Source organism: Dermacentor silvarum, chromosome 1 (assembly GCF_013339745.2).
Source record: "Dermacentor silvarum isolate Dsil-2018 chromosome 1, BIME_Dsil_1.4, whole genome shotgun sequence".
Classification (NCBI taxonomy): Eukaryota; Metazoa; Arthropoda; class Arachnida; order Ixodida; family Ixodidae; genus Dermacentor; species Dermacentor silvarum.
In genome coordinates, this window is record NC_051154.1 from 208,672,681 (window position 1) to 208,691,943 (window position 19,263).

At 45.3% G+C, this 19,263-nt stretch overlaps 1 protein-coding gene across 1 annotated transcript in view; it reads right to left on the bottom strand.

Annotated features, from left to right (window-relative positions):
• Positions 1–480: 480 nt before the first annotated feature.
• Positions 481–19,263, bottom strand: part of LOC119436710 (pancreatic lipase-related protein 2) — a 48,630-nt gene continuing 29,847 nt past the window's right edge. The window contains exons 4-7 of the mRNA XM_049659797.1: positions 17,871–18,170; positions 9,737–9,989; positions 7,246–7,440; positions 481–873 (exon numbers count right to left, since the gene is read on the bottom strand). Of these exons, the coding sequence (XP_049515754.1) occupies positions 572–873; positions 7,246–7,440; positions 9,737–9,989; positions 17,871–18,170 (1,050 nt within the window). The 3' untranslated portion in view covers positions 481–571. The remainder of the gene's footprint in view (positions 874–7,245; positions 7,441–9,736; positions 9,990–17,870; positions 18,171–19,263) is intronic.

Sequence of the window (19,263 nt, forward strand, 5' to 3'; positions counted from 1 at the left end):
ACTCACAAACACTAGTAAAATCATTGTTGTCTTTAGGTAAACTAGCTTAAGCACGCGGCTTTGAATTCACAATCGACGCACCATCGTTACATGTTTAGTTGCCATGCGTTTACGCGGTCAGCGAATGGTAACGAGGCGAGGTGTTTCTAGTGCGTAGACGACGTTTGAATGCTCCGTGAAGCAGCAAACACGTCACTGACTTCAAGCCCAGCTTGTTGATTTCGGTGACTATACTATAACACCGTCCCCACGGATCATCGGCTCAAAGGCAGTGAAGGCTCTGAGAGCGTATGGTTTGTATACGAGCGCCTCTGACTCTGTAGTACGGTCCGTGCACGTCTCCATACCCCCCCCCCCCCTCTCACTCTCCTTTATTTCTCTTTCCCTTCTCCCTTCTCCCTTCCCCCAGCGGAGGGTAGCCAACCGGATTCTTGACTGGTTAACATCCCGACCTTCTTTATATATATACATATCTCTCTCTTGTTGATTTCGGAAAAAAACCGAGATCCTGAGTGTTTATTGACTGAGAGAACCGAAGAGTCTTCAGAGACGTCGCGTACGATTGCAAGTCTTAATTTCTGGCCGGTCGTCTGTTGCGGTCGCGCCTTGGTGTGTCGTCTCGGGACGGGTTCCTGGGCACGTGCCTCTCGCGGCAGTAAGGCGCCGCATCGTTGGTCTCCAACGTCTGGACGCCTCGGCCGGGCGCCCGGTCCGCGAAGTAGCCCATCTCGCCGCGGTCGCCCCTCCGTGTGCAGCGGTCCGCCAGCAGAGCGTCCAGGCCACCGGCGCAGGGTTCCGACACAAACCGGCATCGCTGGCTACGTAGGGACTCCAGGAAGAAGTCCTTGGACAGCTTGTGGTCGCAGTACAGCTCTGCAAAAAACGAGATCGCGACAGAAGTAGTTTGCTTCTATTTAGGCGTTTTTGCAAGAAAAAAATTCTACAGGCGGTAACAGCGCCGCAATGTGGCCCGCAAGCGTTTTCACCTGGGAACATATATAGGGCGTTTTTTTTAGCTGCACACAATTTTTAAAAGTTGTCCGTGGCATATAGCACAATTCTAACCCTTGATATAAAGGACTAGATGAGGTGGCCATTACTTCTACGAGAAATAAAAATGCTTAATTGAATAAGTAAGATAATTACACTAATTAAATTTAACATGAATTATTTTACGGCACATATTTTAATCTGTGAATTGTAGATAGTGATTTCAGAAGGAATATCCACTTGGAATGAATTCTCAGGACTACCCCAGTTTCGAGGTATTAATTTTCAGCGTTTTTAAAGAAGACGCAATTTTATGCATTGAAGCATAAAAGTAACTGGAACACCAATGCATTTTCTCGGACACATTGAAAATTAATATCTCGAACCTGGTGGAGGCACAGCTAATGTTATGACGACGACTGTATCGCGAAGCCTGAATGACGACTACGACCGGACAACGATGGTGCGACGAATACGACGTGATGACGCTGAAGTAACGAGGCTGCACGACCACCACGGCACGACGGTGGTGGTATGGCAATGGATGCATGATAGCACTGTCTGTCGACGACGCAATGCCGACGATGACATTGTCAACGGCGGCATAATCACCACTGAACGACGAAGAAGGGTTTACGTCGATGGAACGACGAGTGTGGTACGTATGACGACGACGTGCATGACGACAATGGTATGATGATGACTGTGTGACGACCATGGGAAGACGATGACGGTATGACTAGAGTCGGATGATGAAGTTAGAATGACGATGTTGGACTGACCGTGACGGTATCACGACGACAGTATGATCACGAATGCAGGACGACGACTGTATGATGACGACACAATGAAGACGATGACATGACAATAGCATGAGGGCAACGGGATGACGATGAGTGCATGACTGCAATGGCGTGAGGACGATTGTATCACGAAATCTCTGTGACGACGATGGCGTGATGACGATGACATTACGAGAGTTGCATGACAAAGCGGGAATGACGTCGGTGCAACGACCAGGGCGGCATCGTGACCACGAGCACACAGTCTCCCAAGCTAGCTAGTAGGCAACTTGGGCCACTGAGTCGGTGTAGAAAGCGTGACGACGAGTGCATAACGATAGTTCGATCCCGAAGCTGGAATGACGCCAATAGAACGACCACGGGGCTAATAATGGACCTAGTGGCCAAAGCTGGTAGACAATTTGAGTCATTGGGTTGGCGTAAGAGGCTAGATAGATGTATAGATAGATAGATAGATAGACAGACAGACAGACAGACAGACAGACAGACAGACAGACAGACAGACAGACAGACAGACAGACAGACAGACAGACAGACAGACAGACAGACAGACAGACAGACAGACAGACAGACAGACAGACAGACAGACAGACAGACAGACAGACAGACAGACAGACAGACAGACAGACAGACAGACAGACAGACAGACAGACAGACAGACAGACAGACAGACAGACAGACAGACAGACAGACAGACAGACAGACAGACAGACAGACAGACAGACAGACAGACAGACAGACAGACAGACAGACAGACAGACAGGACAGACAGACAGACAGACGACAGACAGACCAGACAGACAGACAGAAGACAGACAGACAGACAGAAGCAGACAGACAGACAGACAGACAGACAGGACAGACAGACAGACAGACAGACAGGACAGACAGACAGACAGACAGACAGGCAGACAGACAGACAGACAGACAGACATGACGACAGACGACAGGACAGACAGACAGACAGACAGACAGACAGACAGCAGGACAGACAGACAGACCGGACAGACAGACAGACAGACAGACAGACAGACAGACAACAGACAGACAGACAGACAGACCGACAGACAGACAGAGACAGACAGACAGACAGACAGGACAGACAGACCGACAGACAGACGACAGACAGACAGACAGGGACAGACAGACAGCAGACAGACAGGACAGACAGACAGACAGGACAGACAGACAGACAGACAGCAGACAGACAGACAGACAGACAGGACAGACAGACAGACAGAAGACAGACAGACAGACAGACAGACAGACAGACAGACAGACAGACAGACAGACAGACAGACAGAGCAGCCAGACAGACAGACAGACAGACAGACAGACAGACAGACAGACAGACAGACAGACAGACAGACAGACAGACAGACAGACAGACAGACAGACAGACAGACAGACAGACAGACAGACAGACAGACAGACAGACAGACAGACAGACAGACAGACAGACAGACAGACAGACAGACAGACAGACAGACAGACAGACAGACAGACAGACAGACAGACAGACAGACAGACAGACAGACAGACAGACAGACAGACAGACAGACAGACAGACAGACAGACAGACAGACAGACAGACAGACAGACAGACAGACAGACAGACAGACAGACAGACAGACAGACAGACAGACAGACAGACAGACAGACAGACAGACAGACAGACAGACAGACAGACAGACAGACAGACAGACAGACAGACAGACAGACAGACAGACAGACAGACAGACAGACAGACAGACAGACAGACAGACAGACAGACAGACAGACAGACAGACAGACAGACAGACAGACAGACAGACAGACAGACAGACAGACAGACAGACAGACAGACAGACAGACAGACAGACAGACAGACAGACAGACAGACAGACAGACAGACAGACAGACAGATAGACAGATAGATAGACTAGACTAGATAGACAGATAGCTAGATCAGATAGGTAATTCAACCAGAAAATTTTACACCTTAAAAGAAACTTGCAGCGAGGCGGCTGTTTTTTCTTTCTGTTTTTTTTTTCAGAAGACAGCGTGCGGTCGCAATAGCCAAGAATACTTCAGAATTAGTGATTGCTGAGGAATTCATCATCTTATAGCTAGAACAAGCGTTTGTATTACTTGTCCTGAGTTTCAATATTCAGTTTCAATAGCAAAACTAAAAGTTCTTGCAAGTTTTCAGTCGCAGCATGTACAATTACACAACGAATTCACTATGACTGAGCTAAACTGTGCGCTTGCATCTTGTACGACAAAGACTGCTGCAGGTTCATATTTCATTACATACAGTATGTTACAAAACATGGCTACCTAATGGTTGATCGAGGCTTTTGGAGTTACTCAATGACTTGTGGAAAAAGGAGTGTGTTCCTGACCCTTGGAAAACAGCACGTGTGATACCTACATTGAAGCCTGGTAAAACTCCTCTTTCTCTTGAGTCTTTTCGTCCTGGGAGACTGACGAGCTGTTTAGGCAAGGTCGTCGAGAAAATGATTGACGCTAGGCTGCAATGGTTGTGTGAGCAAACCGAAGCACTTCCCGCTCACATGACAGGATTTAGAAGTGGGCGATGCACCATGGATGCAATTTTGGATACTGTTAATTAACTGCGTTCAACATGAATGGGATAGGGGAAATGTCACAATAGCGGTTTTTCTAAACATCAAACGAGCCTTCGACACAGTCAGACATGCTCATTTATTGTGTGGCCTGCTATAACTAGGAGTCTCTGGAAGGGTGCTACGGTGGATATCCAACTTCTTGAATGGCAGATCAATATTTATTCAATCAAGCGAAGGAAAAAAGTTCCTCTCATAAGTTTATTCAAGGAGTCCTTCAAGGTAGTGTCTTAAGTCCGTTTCTCTTTAATTGTGTGATGGCGGATTTATCACGGAGACTTCCACCTACACTACACTACTCTTTATATGCGGATGATGTTTGTATTTGGGCTTCTGGTTCATATGCCAGCCATGTTCAATCAACTTTGCAGGAAGGTCTAAACACTGTGGAAAAATTCTTAAAGGAAAGTGGAATGGAACTGTCTTACAGTAAGACGGCTATGCTACTCTTCACGTAAAGATATCTAAATGGCTTTCAGCTGTACCTTGAGGGACAACCTTTAGACATATTAAAACAACACAAATTTCTGGGGGTCATACTAGACAGACAACTTTCTTTGAATCCTCACATTAAAGCCCTAGAAGAACAAATAAACTCAATAATAAATGTTTTAGGCGTGTAGCAGGCACGACATTAGGAGAGTCGGTTTCATCACTCCTAAAAGTACATAATGCACTTGTAAAGCAAAATATAGCATTTTCTTCACCTGTTCTGCATGGGATCTTCCATTCATCTGAAGAGCGACTTCAACGATTAATAGCTAGGAGCCTTAGAGTATGCCTAGGCGTTCCTCGAGCAAACTCAACTTCCTTAATAATTGCAGAGGCACGTCACCCTCCATTTCCTATTATGAGGACGTTGAAACCTGTCGACACTACTTTCGCGTTTCTGTGCAGCCCGAACGGCACCCACTAGCAATTGCACTTATTAAGAGAGACAGAGTGATCATAAATACGTTGATTCAGGTGCACAAAAATCTACTACCACATGACGAATTTTGGTTCTCAGATATCTCCTATCCTCCATGGTGACTCGTCGCCCCAAAAATTGAACTTTCGGTTTTGATTTATTTTATTTATTTATTTACAGATACTGCAGGCCCTTCTTGGTCCCATGCAGGAGTGGATACTTAGGATACAAACACAGGAAACATTGAAATACAAACATACAAATGCAGGAATTATTCGCAAACGAAATATGTTTATGCTCGCAGCACAACAACTAGCGTTATACCAGACATACTTTCGATACCATGGCTATATTCAAGCGTATACAGATGGTTCTTGCCAAAGAATTTCTTCTACAGCTCTCTTTGTCATTCCAGAATTGAACAAAATACAGACGTTTAGGCTATCTCACACGATATCATCAATCACAGAAGATCTTTTTGCAATATTGTCTTTGGTACGATACATAAATTCAATGCAAAGAGGGGACCAATGAGTCATCCTTTGTGACTCGCAGGCAGCTTTGTCTCCACTTCATAGTGACATCAGCAATTCGCAAAACATGACGTTAGTTTAGGACACACTAAAGGAACTTACCAAAGCAAGTAAAGAGAATCGCACAATAATGTTCCAATGGATACCTAGCTGGCCACTGCAATTTCCCTGGGAGTGTTGCAGCAGACAAGGCAGCTGGACAAGCGCATGTTAATAAAGCCACACATGGCCTCCCTCTAACGCAAAACGAATTGCGGCGCATACTAAGACATATCTCATGCCGTGGTTGCAAAGCGACATGTTTTGATAAGAACTAGAAACCTTCAGATTTATTTCACATTGACCTATTGCTTCAATTTCAAATCCCGTCCACATTGGATACAACCAGAGCCTTTGAAACGTTCATTCCCCGTCTGCGGCTCGGTACCGCGTATACAAAACACTTTCTACATAAAATTTCAAGAGCTGATAGTCCGGAATGCACTTGTGGCCACACGGATGAGGATGTACATCATCTTCTGGTAGAATCTCCATGGCACACCACACACAGACAACGCTTAGCATGTGATTTAGTGGCATTAGAGCGCAGGCCCTTCAGCCTCAGGAAGACCTTCGGTCCATGGCCAATATACTCATTCCAAAGACGAGCGTTACTGGCCTTTCAACGATTTCTATAAGCCAGCAATATTCTCGGAAACTATTGAGTAGATAGTTTATCTGTGATAAGTTCACTCTATGGGACTTTCTGACCCGACTTTAGCTACTTCAATTCCTGGATTCATGTGCCTTCATTTGAATCTTATCCGAACATTCTTATGTGCCCTGATTCTAATGTAGTTATAAAGATTGTGGGATTTTACGTGCCAAAACCACGATCTGATTATGAGGCATGCCGTAGTGTGGGACTCCGGAATAATCTGGACCACCTGGGGTTCTTTAACGTGCACCTAAATCTAAGTAAACGGGTGTTTTCGCATTTCGCCCCCTATGAAAATGTGGCCGCCATGGCTAATGTAGTTATGTGACCTGACTTTGTGTTTACTGTAGGGCACCCATGTGACTGGACTTTGCATTGCTTGGTTTATGAGTTGACTTTCAGTTTTAGTGTGGCATTAGTGTACTTAAGTGCCTTGACTTTGTGTAATCGTGATTTGGAGTGGACTCTTAGTTTTAATGCATTGATGGTAATTCTTATTTTAGTGTTAAAACTTTTTTCATATCTCTATGTGAAAAAGAGTGGCCGGTGCTAATTAAAGACGACAACATTTCCTATGTGCCATATAATAATAATAAAAAAAGCTGACACGTTCGTGTTGTCTCAACAGTTGGGCTGTTACCTATAGAGTACATGCATATAACACTCTCCAATACTCCCCACTGACCAAGCTTCGGACATCCGGGCTGCTTCTGGCCACCGTTTGGGTAGAAGTCCACGTGACCAAAGGGCTTCAGGATACCGAACTCTCCCTTGATAACTTTTCCTCCGGCGCTTGTGTGAATGGCGTCCACGAACTGGGCGTCACGGCGGGAGAGGAACACGTCCGTGTCTTCAAAGAGCGGAGCAGCGGCATCCAGAGCTGCATAGGCGTGACATGAAGCAGATTGATCCATTTAGTAGCCCCCGGTGGCGGCGGCGGTAATAATGCTTCATGTAATACTGAAGGACATGAATAGGTAATGCTACTAAAAACAAAAAAAGCACAGGCATACGATGAAAACTAGAGGGCAAGCGTGAATAGGCGCAGTGACAAATCGAGAGCGAAGAAAACATTCATTTTATTTATCTCCAAGCATTATATAGGAGTTCCTAATAGTTTTTTATCCTGGTATATTAACTTGTGTAATTCCCAGTAATCATTGTTGCTTGAGATGGGCCTTCATTGACGTCGCCCTTAACTGAGATATGACCGTGATTTGCAGGGAAGAAACAACGAACTACGGGATTGGTAATATTATTCTAACTAAAGAGGCAGCAGTAAAGAACGTGTGTAGCGCTGTTATTGAGTAGCGGTACCGAATCGTTGGAATCGATGCTACAGCTTTCAAATTCGCTATTTATGGACTTTCCATAAAGTCTGCCTCATCTGAGCAAAACATATAAAAGAGTGAAATGGGGTCTCTTTCATGAAAGCCACGGAGGTTTGCCTGGTCGAACGCCTGGCATGTTACTCCATGTGATTACGATGATAAATAAAATACATATAAGGGCATATTACGCTTAAAATACACATAACGCAACTTTAATATGTCACTTACTTTCAGAAAAAGCTTTGGAATTTAAGTCCGAAAGTTACAATCTTAGTTGCCTTTTGTAAAGCCAAAGTAATTAGGCATTTTAAGATGTTTTAACCATTAAAACATAAAAAATAATCTTTTTTATGTATAAAAATGCGCCAAAATATATTTGTCATGCTTACAGCGTTAACTACAAACTGAGAAGCACAAAACAAAAACGGTTTGGCAGGTATGTAGTAGTATCACTAAGCGGCACAAACAGCAATATTTCCATATCTCTAGGCCAAAGCACGTTGTATTTAAAAAAATCTAAAAATAAAAAATACTAACGTTTTGCACATTTTTATCTAAAAATTGCTCCTATTGTCATCCTTTACGGCATGTTTCAATCCATACTGGTTCATTGGACAAGTTTGTGCATAAAGAAACAGTACACAAAGTTTTATACAGTAATGTGCATCAGAAAAAAAATGCATGAGTCTGCGCGTAGCAAGAGAATGTCGAAAATTAACTTTTCAGAAAGACAAGGTTGAAGTTTCTAAACCAATGTTCAGCTACGAAAACAAGATCCAACATGCCTAAAATTCACCAGGATCATAGCTTGGGTCCTCCTTGGAAGCTACAAGGTCTCACTTTGCGCGAGCTGCAGCTCGCCTTTATTTGTCAGCTATTATATGTGTCACCTGTAGACTAATGCGCCATGTTCCATTGGTGTTGTTGATTAACAAAGAACTTGCGTGGTAATCTTATTTTTGCCAAAGCATTACCATGAGTATAGTAGTATAGGAAGTACTGAAAGTTTGTCTTAAACACGCTAAATTAACAAGTCCGAGCTCCCAATGACCAACAAGCAAGCTGACGACTCGAACAGCAGACGTCATGCAGCCCTTGAGTGAAAATTTCAATAAATTCAATATTAATAATGCCCACAAGGCATACTCATAAGTGTGTTATATCTCCTAAACAGAAATTGACTACAATAATACGGGAGCGTAGCAATACTTTGGGATAATTCGCGCACTTTCTAAAATCTGCTGGCTTTAGTTTCGGTTTCTAGTGCATAAAAAAAAAGGGTTGTGAAATAAATGGCTGTAACTTTTGAAACACAGTTCTTTTGCTAAATAATCTCGAATAGACAGGAATGTTCGAAATGTAAAAAACAGAAAAAGACGAATTTAAGTATATGCGTTTTCAAAGGTGGTGACATACCTTTAGATGAATCTTCGCACGCATCAAAGTGTATACACACCTAAGCTTTATGGAAATTGTGTAGACTTCCTAAGTGCACATCAGTAACAGTCAATATAACCATAGCGTGAAACCACAGGGGAACGCTGAAAACGAATATTTGCCTATTTTCTAACAGCAGCTTAAGCACCACTATGCTTGTCTGTTTATCCTCGGAAATTAGGTGCAAATATTTCTTTATTTCTCCGAAAGTACAAGTTTTTCAGGTAAAAGGACTTGAATAACAAAAGAAGTAAAAACGTTTCTTACACCATCGTCGTGTCGCGTTGCGTCCCGCAAGATCCTGAAAATTCACTAAATACGAGAACATTTCTTCTGAAATAGCAGCTCCGGCTCACACACTTTTTATTTGTGTGCATACGTTTGTGTACTTGAACGGTTATGACTCACCGCTGATCCTCCCTAAGCGCACGCCGGTCTGGTTGAGGAAGTGGCGACCAAGGAACCCAGAAACCTGGCCACCCAAGCTGTGGCCTATCACGTGCACGTCCTCGGGGCTCAAGGTGTTGCGGTAGATGGACAACAGTTGCTGGAGCAACAGCGACCCCTCGCGGCCGACGAGCGCTGTGTTGCCAGCCGACCGGATGTAGTTGCTTTGCTGTGAGCCACCCCGCCAGTCCACCACGATCACGTTGCAGTCTTCCTGCGTACGTGGTTAGAGTGTGGTGTCTGGCAAGAATACAATGGTCTGGAGCTTTTGTCACGGCTTAACTACTTAGTAAAGACCGTTACAATAGCTCCAAAGAAAAATGGTGAGCAACACCGAGTTATAGCATACATTGTTGGCAATCCTGTACGAGAGAGGCCAACGGAAAGATGAGACAAAGAAAAAAGGAAGACTTTGCGGACAGGTAGTACGTGTGCTAGGAATAATTTCGAGCAGACAGGGGCCGCCACACAAGCCAGACAGCATAAAAGAAAGTAATAGCAACGCAAGTTAAAGATTTTATAGTGAGAAGGTCTTTGTAACAGCATATTATTATGGACGGTGGTAAATAATCCTGATGCAATTGAGAGTGGCCGCCCATACCGACAATATTGACTATACTAGTGCAATGGACGGCTATAGGGTTTTTTTCGTAGTCGGAAACACCGTTGGTGGCAAAATCAGTATTGCGATAATAAATACGTCTTATTCATGTCCGATTCCTACCGGGACGGACGCTGCGAAAAACATTTTCTCACACACTTTCACTGGCTCAGAGCAATACATTTAACTTTCGAGAGATTGCACATTACTTCCAATGTATAAGCATTATAACGGTTAAAAATGGGCCGACAGCGTTGTACCCGGCTCTTGTATCCCGATACAAGAGCACGATGTGCACTGGTTTATTTATTCAAGATACCTTACAGGACCCAAAAGGGCATTGAATGAGGGTAACGAAAGAGGACATCATTATAAGCAAATGCAATGTATACAGGGCAAAAAAGGGAAAGAAAAAGTAATGTACTTGGCTAGAACTAAAAAAAGCTGAAACAGACATAAGTGCGAAGTACACTATACTATTATTGAATAAGGATATCAATGCAGCACAAATAACAAATACAGAACTGAAGAAAGAAAAGACAGCTGTTCATAATAGAAATGTGAATTATTGTGTGAAATGTGAAATGTGAAATGTGAACACACACAGGATCTGATACACGCGAACAAGGTTTTTTGACATCACGATGTCAGTTTATTCTATTCGCGCAGCTGATTATGGAAGGACAAATGGTTGCCGCTGGATGCGATAATTTCGGGAAGATCATTCCAGAGAACTATGGCCCGGGGAAGGGCTGATGAATTGACGGCTTATATTCTTCCGTATATGCGCTTGATGCTGTGGTGATCATGTAAGCGACGTGGAATGCGTGAGGCTGATTCGAGAGGTAACGGAGAGGCCTGGTGCTGTAACGTTATTTATGAAATAAGCATAAAAGAGCGGTGCAATAGCGATTATCTAATAACTCGAGAGAAATATCAAGTGTGATTTGTGTTTTGCTCAAATGGGGACTATAGTTACGTATAATGAAACGAGTGGCTCTATTTTGTACAAATTTTAGCAGGTTGATTAAGTAGTTTTCATATGGGGACCATGTAAGTGACGCATGTTGTAGCTGCGGCCACACACTCGTTAGATGGGCCAGTTTTCTGACATTGTTAGGGGAATTCCGCTAGCTTGGCGCAGGTACCCTAGTCTCCTAGAAGCTTTGGCGCAAATGACGTTAATACACTCTTACGTGGCCTATGAAAGATATATGCGTGAGGTGAAGGCCTTTATACTTGTAAGATGATGCCTCAGACCAGGCGCGGATCCAGGGGGGATGTCCGGATGTCCTGACCCCCCCCCCCCCCCCCCTCAGATTTCTGCATCGCCCCCTCGCTGACAGGTATATGGCCCTGTCGCAAAAAAATATGGCCACCAGCATTCTTCAAAAGTATTTTTCGCGAGTACCAGTGGTATCAGCCATGTAGAAGTAAAGCTAGCTCGCTCACATGCTTAGTTGTATTCCGTAGGAGTGTGGTGTCGGGAAGTTGCCGTAGTTATTTTTTCCCATGAACACCTTGGACCTCATGGCGCCTGCCGTGCCTTACTCGTCCCGTCGGTGGCGTCGAATGAACAAGGGGACGTCCCTTTTGCCAAGCACGCCAAGGTCCGCTCGAGCGCCTTCGCGCCTGATTAACTTAGTTTCCCCTTGGGGTGTCAACGGTTGCCTCATTGGCTGTCATCGGTTCCGCGGCCAACCCGCTTAATGAAAGAGATCTCTCGCTGAAGTGTTCATATATAAATAATAACAACTAACAGCTAATCTAAGAACTACGCATAGGCAACTTTTCTTTAACTGTAGCACTCATTGTGATCACAGTTACACGTTGACAATATCCAGTACGAGCACAGTGCCGTTCGTACGCTACAAGTTTTTCATTGTAACTTCGCAGTTATGTTGTCCTACATTAAGCATAGGAGGCTCAAGCCCGCAGGATCCGTTTATCTGAGTGGGCGTTCTCGCGGAGCGGGGCGAAGCCTCGAGCCGCGACTGCGAAGTGGGGGAGCGTGACGTCAGCGGCCAACGCCAGTGCGCGGGCCTAGGATGGCGTCGCGTGGTTAGAGAAACGGGAGCAGATGCGCGCCTTGTGTAAAAGAATGACGTCGTGTGGGAAACAAAACATGAAGACGCTGGCTCGCGCTCTCGGCTACTACGCCACATCGTTATTCTTGTAGGTGGCGTCGTGAGTCTTCATACGCGGTGATTCGCATGTCGTAAACAACCAGAGTAGTGGTTGCTGCGTTGGAGCGGGGCGTTACGCCCGTATTCAAGAACGTTCCTCTAGTGAACACACCACCACGACTCAAGAGAGAAGATGGCACCACCATCCCTCCACAGAAGTGGTCACTGAGCTTCATGATCATTCACGGGAATTCTTGAGAATTGTCGCGTCTTTATCAGTCGAGAAGCGGCGCTGTGCTCAACAAGGTAGAGTGGCGTAAGAGCTTCGAGTCCAGGGCTGTTTGAGAATACGGGAGTTAGTCCTCCAAAGCAAAGGAAGGTGTCTCAGCCGACCACAAAGAATCTCCTTAAGGAAATCAGGGTGTCCCAACAAAGACGGACCCGTGCTTACGCATTTATAACGAACCTGCAAAATATCATTCCAAAATTTATTTTAAGAAACAATACAGGCTAGATATACCGGGTGTTCAAAATTAAGCTTTATGGCTTTCTTAAAATTATGCACTGGGAGGCACATGCAGACCACCTGCGCAAATCAGTTATGTGGCCAGGCGGACACAAAGTGAGATGATCATTATCGCTGTCAGCAGCTCAATTAACCAAAATTCAATAATTAACTTTTTATTGAATGCAGTAAGTGTGTCTGTTTGTATTCAAAAGTTAGAGGCAGTCGTGTTTCTACACAGTTTCACTTGGAAGAATTCTTCTAGCGTGTCTGTACTCCGAGATATCCAAATTTTAATTGTCGTTCGCATGATTACGCATGCAAGAGAGTGAGGATTACGCATGCAAGAGGTGCGGCGTTTAGTCTGACAACGGGGCGAAGGCATTGGCAAAGATGATAACTGTTCACCTTCCCCTCACGGCTGCCGAAATGAAAAAAAAAAAAAATCTAAGAACCCGTAACCGCTGTCGTAACACGCGACCGCGCAGCTTGTAAAGATGGCGGCAGCTGCCATGCCGAGATAATGGCGCGAGCGGAGAAGCCGGAGGGCAGTACTCGTGCGTGTAATGGTGACTAGACGACCGGGCATGGTCCTTAAAATTAAATTATGGGGTTTTACGTGCCGAAACCAGTTCTGATTATGAGGCACGCCGTAGTGGGGGACTCCGGAAATTTAGACCACCTGGGGTTCTTTAACGTGCACCTAAATCTAAGTACACGGGTGTTTTCGCATTTCGCCCCCATCGAAATGCGGCCGCCGTGGCCGGGATTCGATCCCACGACCTCGTGCTCAGCAGCCCAACACCATAGCCACTGAGCAACCACGGCGGGTTATGGTCCTTGTCTGTGCTACGCAAATAAAGTGACTGCTGATTTCCAAGTATTGTAAGTTCTATTGAAATCAAGAGCAACAACTGCACCATCAACAGCAGAAACCTTTTTAGCTATGCTACCGAATATTTCATACTGCCGCTTTAAGCTTGGTGTTGTCATGCACAAATCTCATGACAACATTTCACCCATCAAGATGTCAATGCCCTAAAAATGTCCAAAGTTCCTCCCTTCCACAGCAACGAAAAGCATAAACCGCTCTCGCGTCGACTCGATTATTCTGCGCAGTACGACAATTGAAATTTGGAGTCGGATATCTCGGAGCACGGACACACTAGAATAATTCTTCCGACTGATACTGTTTAGAAACACGACTGTCTCCAAGTTTTCAATACAAACATACCCACTTACTGCAGTCAACCAAAAATAATTGTTCAATTTTAGTTAATTGGGCTGCTCACAGCGATAATTATCATCTCACTTTGTGCCCCTTTAGCCACATAACTTATTTGCACAGTGGTCTTCGCGTGCCTCCCAGTGCCTAATTTTAAGAAAACCATAAAGCTTAGTTTTGAACACCTTGTATTATCAGGCGCAGCCGCCAAGCACATGGTTGTATTGGGTAACGTCCTTTTCCTATAAGCTCGGAGAAACCGATACCTGACTTCGCTACAGGTTTTCTTCCTCTTTCTGGAGTTTTACCTGCCAAAACCAATTCTGATTATGAGGCACGCCGTAGTGGAAGGCTCCGGATTAATTTTGACCACCTGGAGTTCTTTAACCTGCACTACAACGCAAGAACACGGGCGTTTTTGCAATTCGCCTCCATCGAAATGCGGCCGCCGCGGCCGGGATTTGATCCCGCGATCGCGTGCTCAACGCCAGAGCTGACTGAGCCACCACGGATGGCTACAGGTGTTGCTCTAGCCGTATAAAACGCGGGTTTATCGTGAGCAAAAACGGTAAATTTCGGTAAATAAGAAGGGCTACCATCATCATCATCATTGACAGAAGCTGACCCCCCCCCCCCCTCAGAAAAAACCTGGATCCGCCCCTACCTCAGACACTAGTCTGCTGTCTATGGAGTACGAGAAGTTAAAATCGGTACACTTACGGCTAAAAAAGAGAACCTTACACTTAGTCGAGTTAGGTGTCATTTTACATTTATTACACCAATTGAAAATGATTTTAAGGTCATCGAAAGAATAGAATTTTGGGCCAGTTGTTGATGCATATTTGGGTACGGGGAAGCGCGATTGACGGGACAAAGTACCGTCTGTATCGCCTTACTTTGTCCCGCCTATCGCGCTTCACCGTAATCAAGAAGTTCAAGGTCACTTTGGAAAGGGAGATGGTCATCCATGGAATGAATATACCGGTAAATGATGTAGTCGACAGCAAATAGTCGTAGGCGAGAATATATGTCAGAGGGCAGGTCGTTAAGGTGTATTAGAAACAATAAAGGGCCAAGAACGCTGCCTTGAGGTGCACCTGATGGTATCTCACACACTGATAAAATAAAATCGTAAACTGTTGTAAACTGCTGGCGAAAAAAAAAGCTATGAAGCCATGGAAGTGTAAAAGCATCTAGCCAAAGGGCAGATAATTCCAAAAACAAACGGGAATGTGCAACGCGGCCAGAAGCTCTAGCAAAGTGTTAAATAGATGCAGTCTGCGTGTAAGTTAGCGTCTATGTTCGAATGCAAGTCAGTCGTGAATTCTAGTAGTTGAGTGTATCAAGAAGTCCCACTATCAAGAAGTAGGGAGGCATGTCCTCGGCGGAGCAACTGGCAAGATAAAACCGACGTAGTGAATGGGAAACAGCGGAGTGGTGTTCCAAAGTCTAGGAGGAGCGGCGGAGGGCACGGTGGATTGCACAATACTCTCCACCACAAAGCGCTGTGTCGAGGTAGTTGTAATAAAGCGAAAGCTGTGGTTCTCTTCGGTCTATGTATGTTTGCGGGTTTATATTATTGCTATAGGCATGATCAGTCTGCTGTGAGTTCTATAGCGATAGCTGTATGGTATGTGAAACTATATACAGGGTGTCCCAACTATCATGCACCAAGATTTAAAAAAAAAAATATACCAATGCCATGTAGCTGGACAGAACCAAGGTTACGTTGTTTGCCGTCGCTTGGATGTACTCAGATTATTTTTGGAATTCCGCCTAAGTACATAATTAGTCTTAATTAATCAACTTCTCAAATATACGTAATTAGATGAAAAATGTAAACGAGAAAATTGTAGAGCAACACGAAAAACTCTCGATACAGCTTTCTGTTGCTCAATACGTGCTACATAAAAGTGTTTTTCCGAGCATGAACAAAGCCCGCGAATACACGCGAAGTACCTCGAGCGGCCAGTCGCGCAGCAATATTGCGTGTATTCGCGGGATTCTCTAATGCTTGCAAAACACTTTTCTGTAGCACGTATGAGCAACAGAAAGCTGTATGAGGAGTTTTTAATATTGCTCTACAATTTTCGCATTGACACTTTTCATCTACTTAACACATTTGAGAAGCTGATTAATTAATTAAAGCTAACTATGTAATTAGGCGGAATGAAAATAATAATCTGCGTATATCCAAGCGACGGCAAACAACATTACCTTGGTTCTGTCCAGCTACGCGGTACTTGCATATATTTAAATCTTGGTGCATGCTAGTTGGTACACCCTGTGTAGAAATAACCGTGGTGTGTACTGTATACATATTCAAACTGTTTAAGAGTAACAAACAAGAGTAGTTGTGTTGTTGTATTTAGATTGACCATCGGTGATGATATGGACTCGTCGGCAGCAGCAGGTAGACAGCAAGAGTATATCATAATGTCATAACTTACTTACGACCACGAGGTAGCAGAGATCATGCGGGTGTAAATAGGTAATCATCAAACGATAATTTCTCATAATGCTTCCGCATTACATTCAGTCGAGCGAAGCATGAGGACCCGCGAGCTTTTTTTCTTTTTTTTTAACGGGCGTTTTCCCAGTGGTATATTATGCATGTGATGCCTGCAGCCAGCCAGGAGAGCATAGACCACATTTTGTGCCACTGTCCTCCATTTGACATCCAAAGACAGTCAATGTCCAATGCGTTACGGCGACTAGGCGATCTTCCGCTAACCGCGCAGACGCCACTGGAACACCGTCCCCATTGATCATCGGCCCATAAGGCCGTGAAGGCACTTTTAGCTTTTTTGAAAACGACTGCCTTGTGTGAGCGCCTTTGCCTGCATGGTGCTGTCCGCCTACCTGCACACATTCACCGCCTTCCTCTCTGTCTTTTTTCTATTCCCCTGTTTCTTGGCCCCAGCGTAGCCTAGCCAATCAGACATTTTTCTGATCAACGTCTCTGTCTCCTCTCTTTCTTTCCTTTCTCTCTCTCTCTGGCCGACTTCCACCATATACGCCAGCAGGACATGATGGTGAGGAGGGACTCTAGCGGCGGATGCCCGACGGTGATCTCCCCATCTCACGTGTGCCTGAGTTGAGCAGCAGGTTAAAGGTACTTCGGGCGATCTCTCTGTCCCCTTTGTATTAATATCACTTTCTCTCACTCTTGACGTGGCTTTGTGGCTATCGCGTTCTGCTGCTGAGCACGAGGTTGCGGATGAGATTTCCGTCGCGGCTGCCGCATTTTTGTGTGGAAGGAATGCAGAAACGCTTGTGTACTTCGCTTTAGGTGCACGTTAAAGAACCCCAGGCGGTCAAAATTAAAATGGAGCCCTCCACTTTGGTGTCCTTCATAACCCACTGTACCGGTTTTGTGACGGTATAAACCCCACTCTTTAATACAGGATCGGACACAAAGTATTGAATATAGCGTTGTTTTAGCTTAGCGACTATTTGCCCAGCTCTTCGACTTTGCCGTATTAATTGCTACCGCATAAAATGACACATTCTTAGTTTCTAGCCGTTCGCACTTGTGTTTACGCTGGTGGTTTCCTCTCGCGTCACAATACGCGCCCACTCCTCTTTTTTAGATTATCGACGTGTGAAGGGAGCGCCAGCGTTACCGCAATGCTTACCAGGTTCAGAAGCAAGTCTTTCGCTTCGAGTACCCATTCGCTGTCGCCCGCCTCATGCCAGCCGTGGATGATCAGCTTCAGTGGCTTGCGCTCGCGGAACAGGTTGAGCCGCTCGACGCTCGCCCGAGACCTGTAGTCAAGACGCAGCGGTGAGTCGCGGTTCTGCCGCGAGTAGAGCGGGAAGCTCGTGTTGATTTTCTCCGGCGGATCGGGAAAGGAGAGCGGCACCGTCAGCGGGTCCCGACTGCGGAAGCAGCCCACGAGCGGGTAGCAGGCGCTGTCATTGCTCGTGTCCGTCACCTGCGGAGCAAGCGGGCCATCAGCCAACAAAACCGCGAACGACGAGGCACACAGCCGTGCTGTTTTCTTGTTGGTTTATTAAAGACGACCGTCTTTCTTGGGCTGCCTAAGCGCGAAGAACTTGGTCTGTCTGCCTGTCACTCGATTGAACCGCCCTGCCAAAACCAAGCATGAGGAGATGAGGTGCAGAGAGACAAAGAGAGAGACAGACAGAGAGCGAGAGTTATAAATAAATAAAGTAATCTTTCTTGGCGAGGCGGGATTCGAGCCCTGGTACCCACGGTCCGAAGGCGAGCGTCATAACCACTAGGATATACACCCACGCTTGTAGAACCTGCATTTATGGGAAGCATGATTGCGTTGTACCAACGATTGTACCAGAACTTGCTATGGGCGGGAGAAAGAGAAACACAGATAGAGAGAAAGAGAGAGACAGAAAGAAATGAAAAATGAAACGCTGCAAATGAAAAAAATCAACCTGTTAGAAATGGTGTCGAAGAGACAGTACGCTTTAAAAACAAGCCGGCTGAAGCTGCGGCTCTGTAGCCGGCTTTAAGCCAACAATAATAAAAGGTTCCAACAGATGGCGCGAGAGCAGGGCGAACGCGGGAAATTTGAATTGAATTCAGCAAAACCTCCAGTGCATCCATCAAGGGAGGAGTGAGAAGGGAGTGGAAGAGCGCGAGGGGTGGGAGGGGGGGGGGGGAGAAAAGAGGGTGTTACGTATCAGGGGCGGAAGAACACTATCGTCTTTCGACATCATTTGCAGAGAAGCAAGCAGATATGTGGCCAATTTTTTCCCCTTTTTTTGTGCATATTACAAAACCCGTACACTTTACACATCTGCGGTACCCGCTGTATTCGTTTTCTACTTATAAAACAAAGTTGTCGTTTTGCTCTGCTTGCATGTACTGTTTTATGTATGGATCTTGTATAACATTGCGCTAATATCCTCATTTTTGCCTGGTCTTAAAAGAAAAGCAACAGCTGGCACCACCACATGGCCACCAAACATCGTTCTATATAAAGTTCTATATTAAAAAAAAAGAAAAGGAGGCAAGGGCGACGAGACTGTGCGTCAATGAGCGAATAG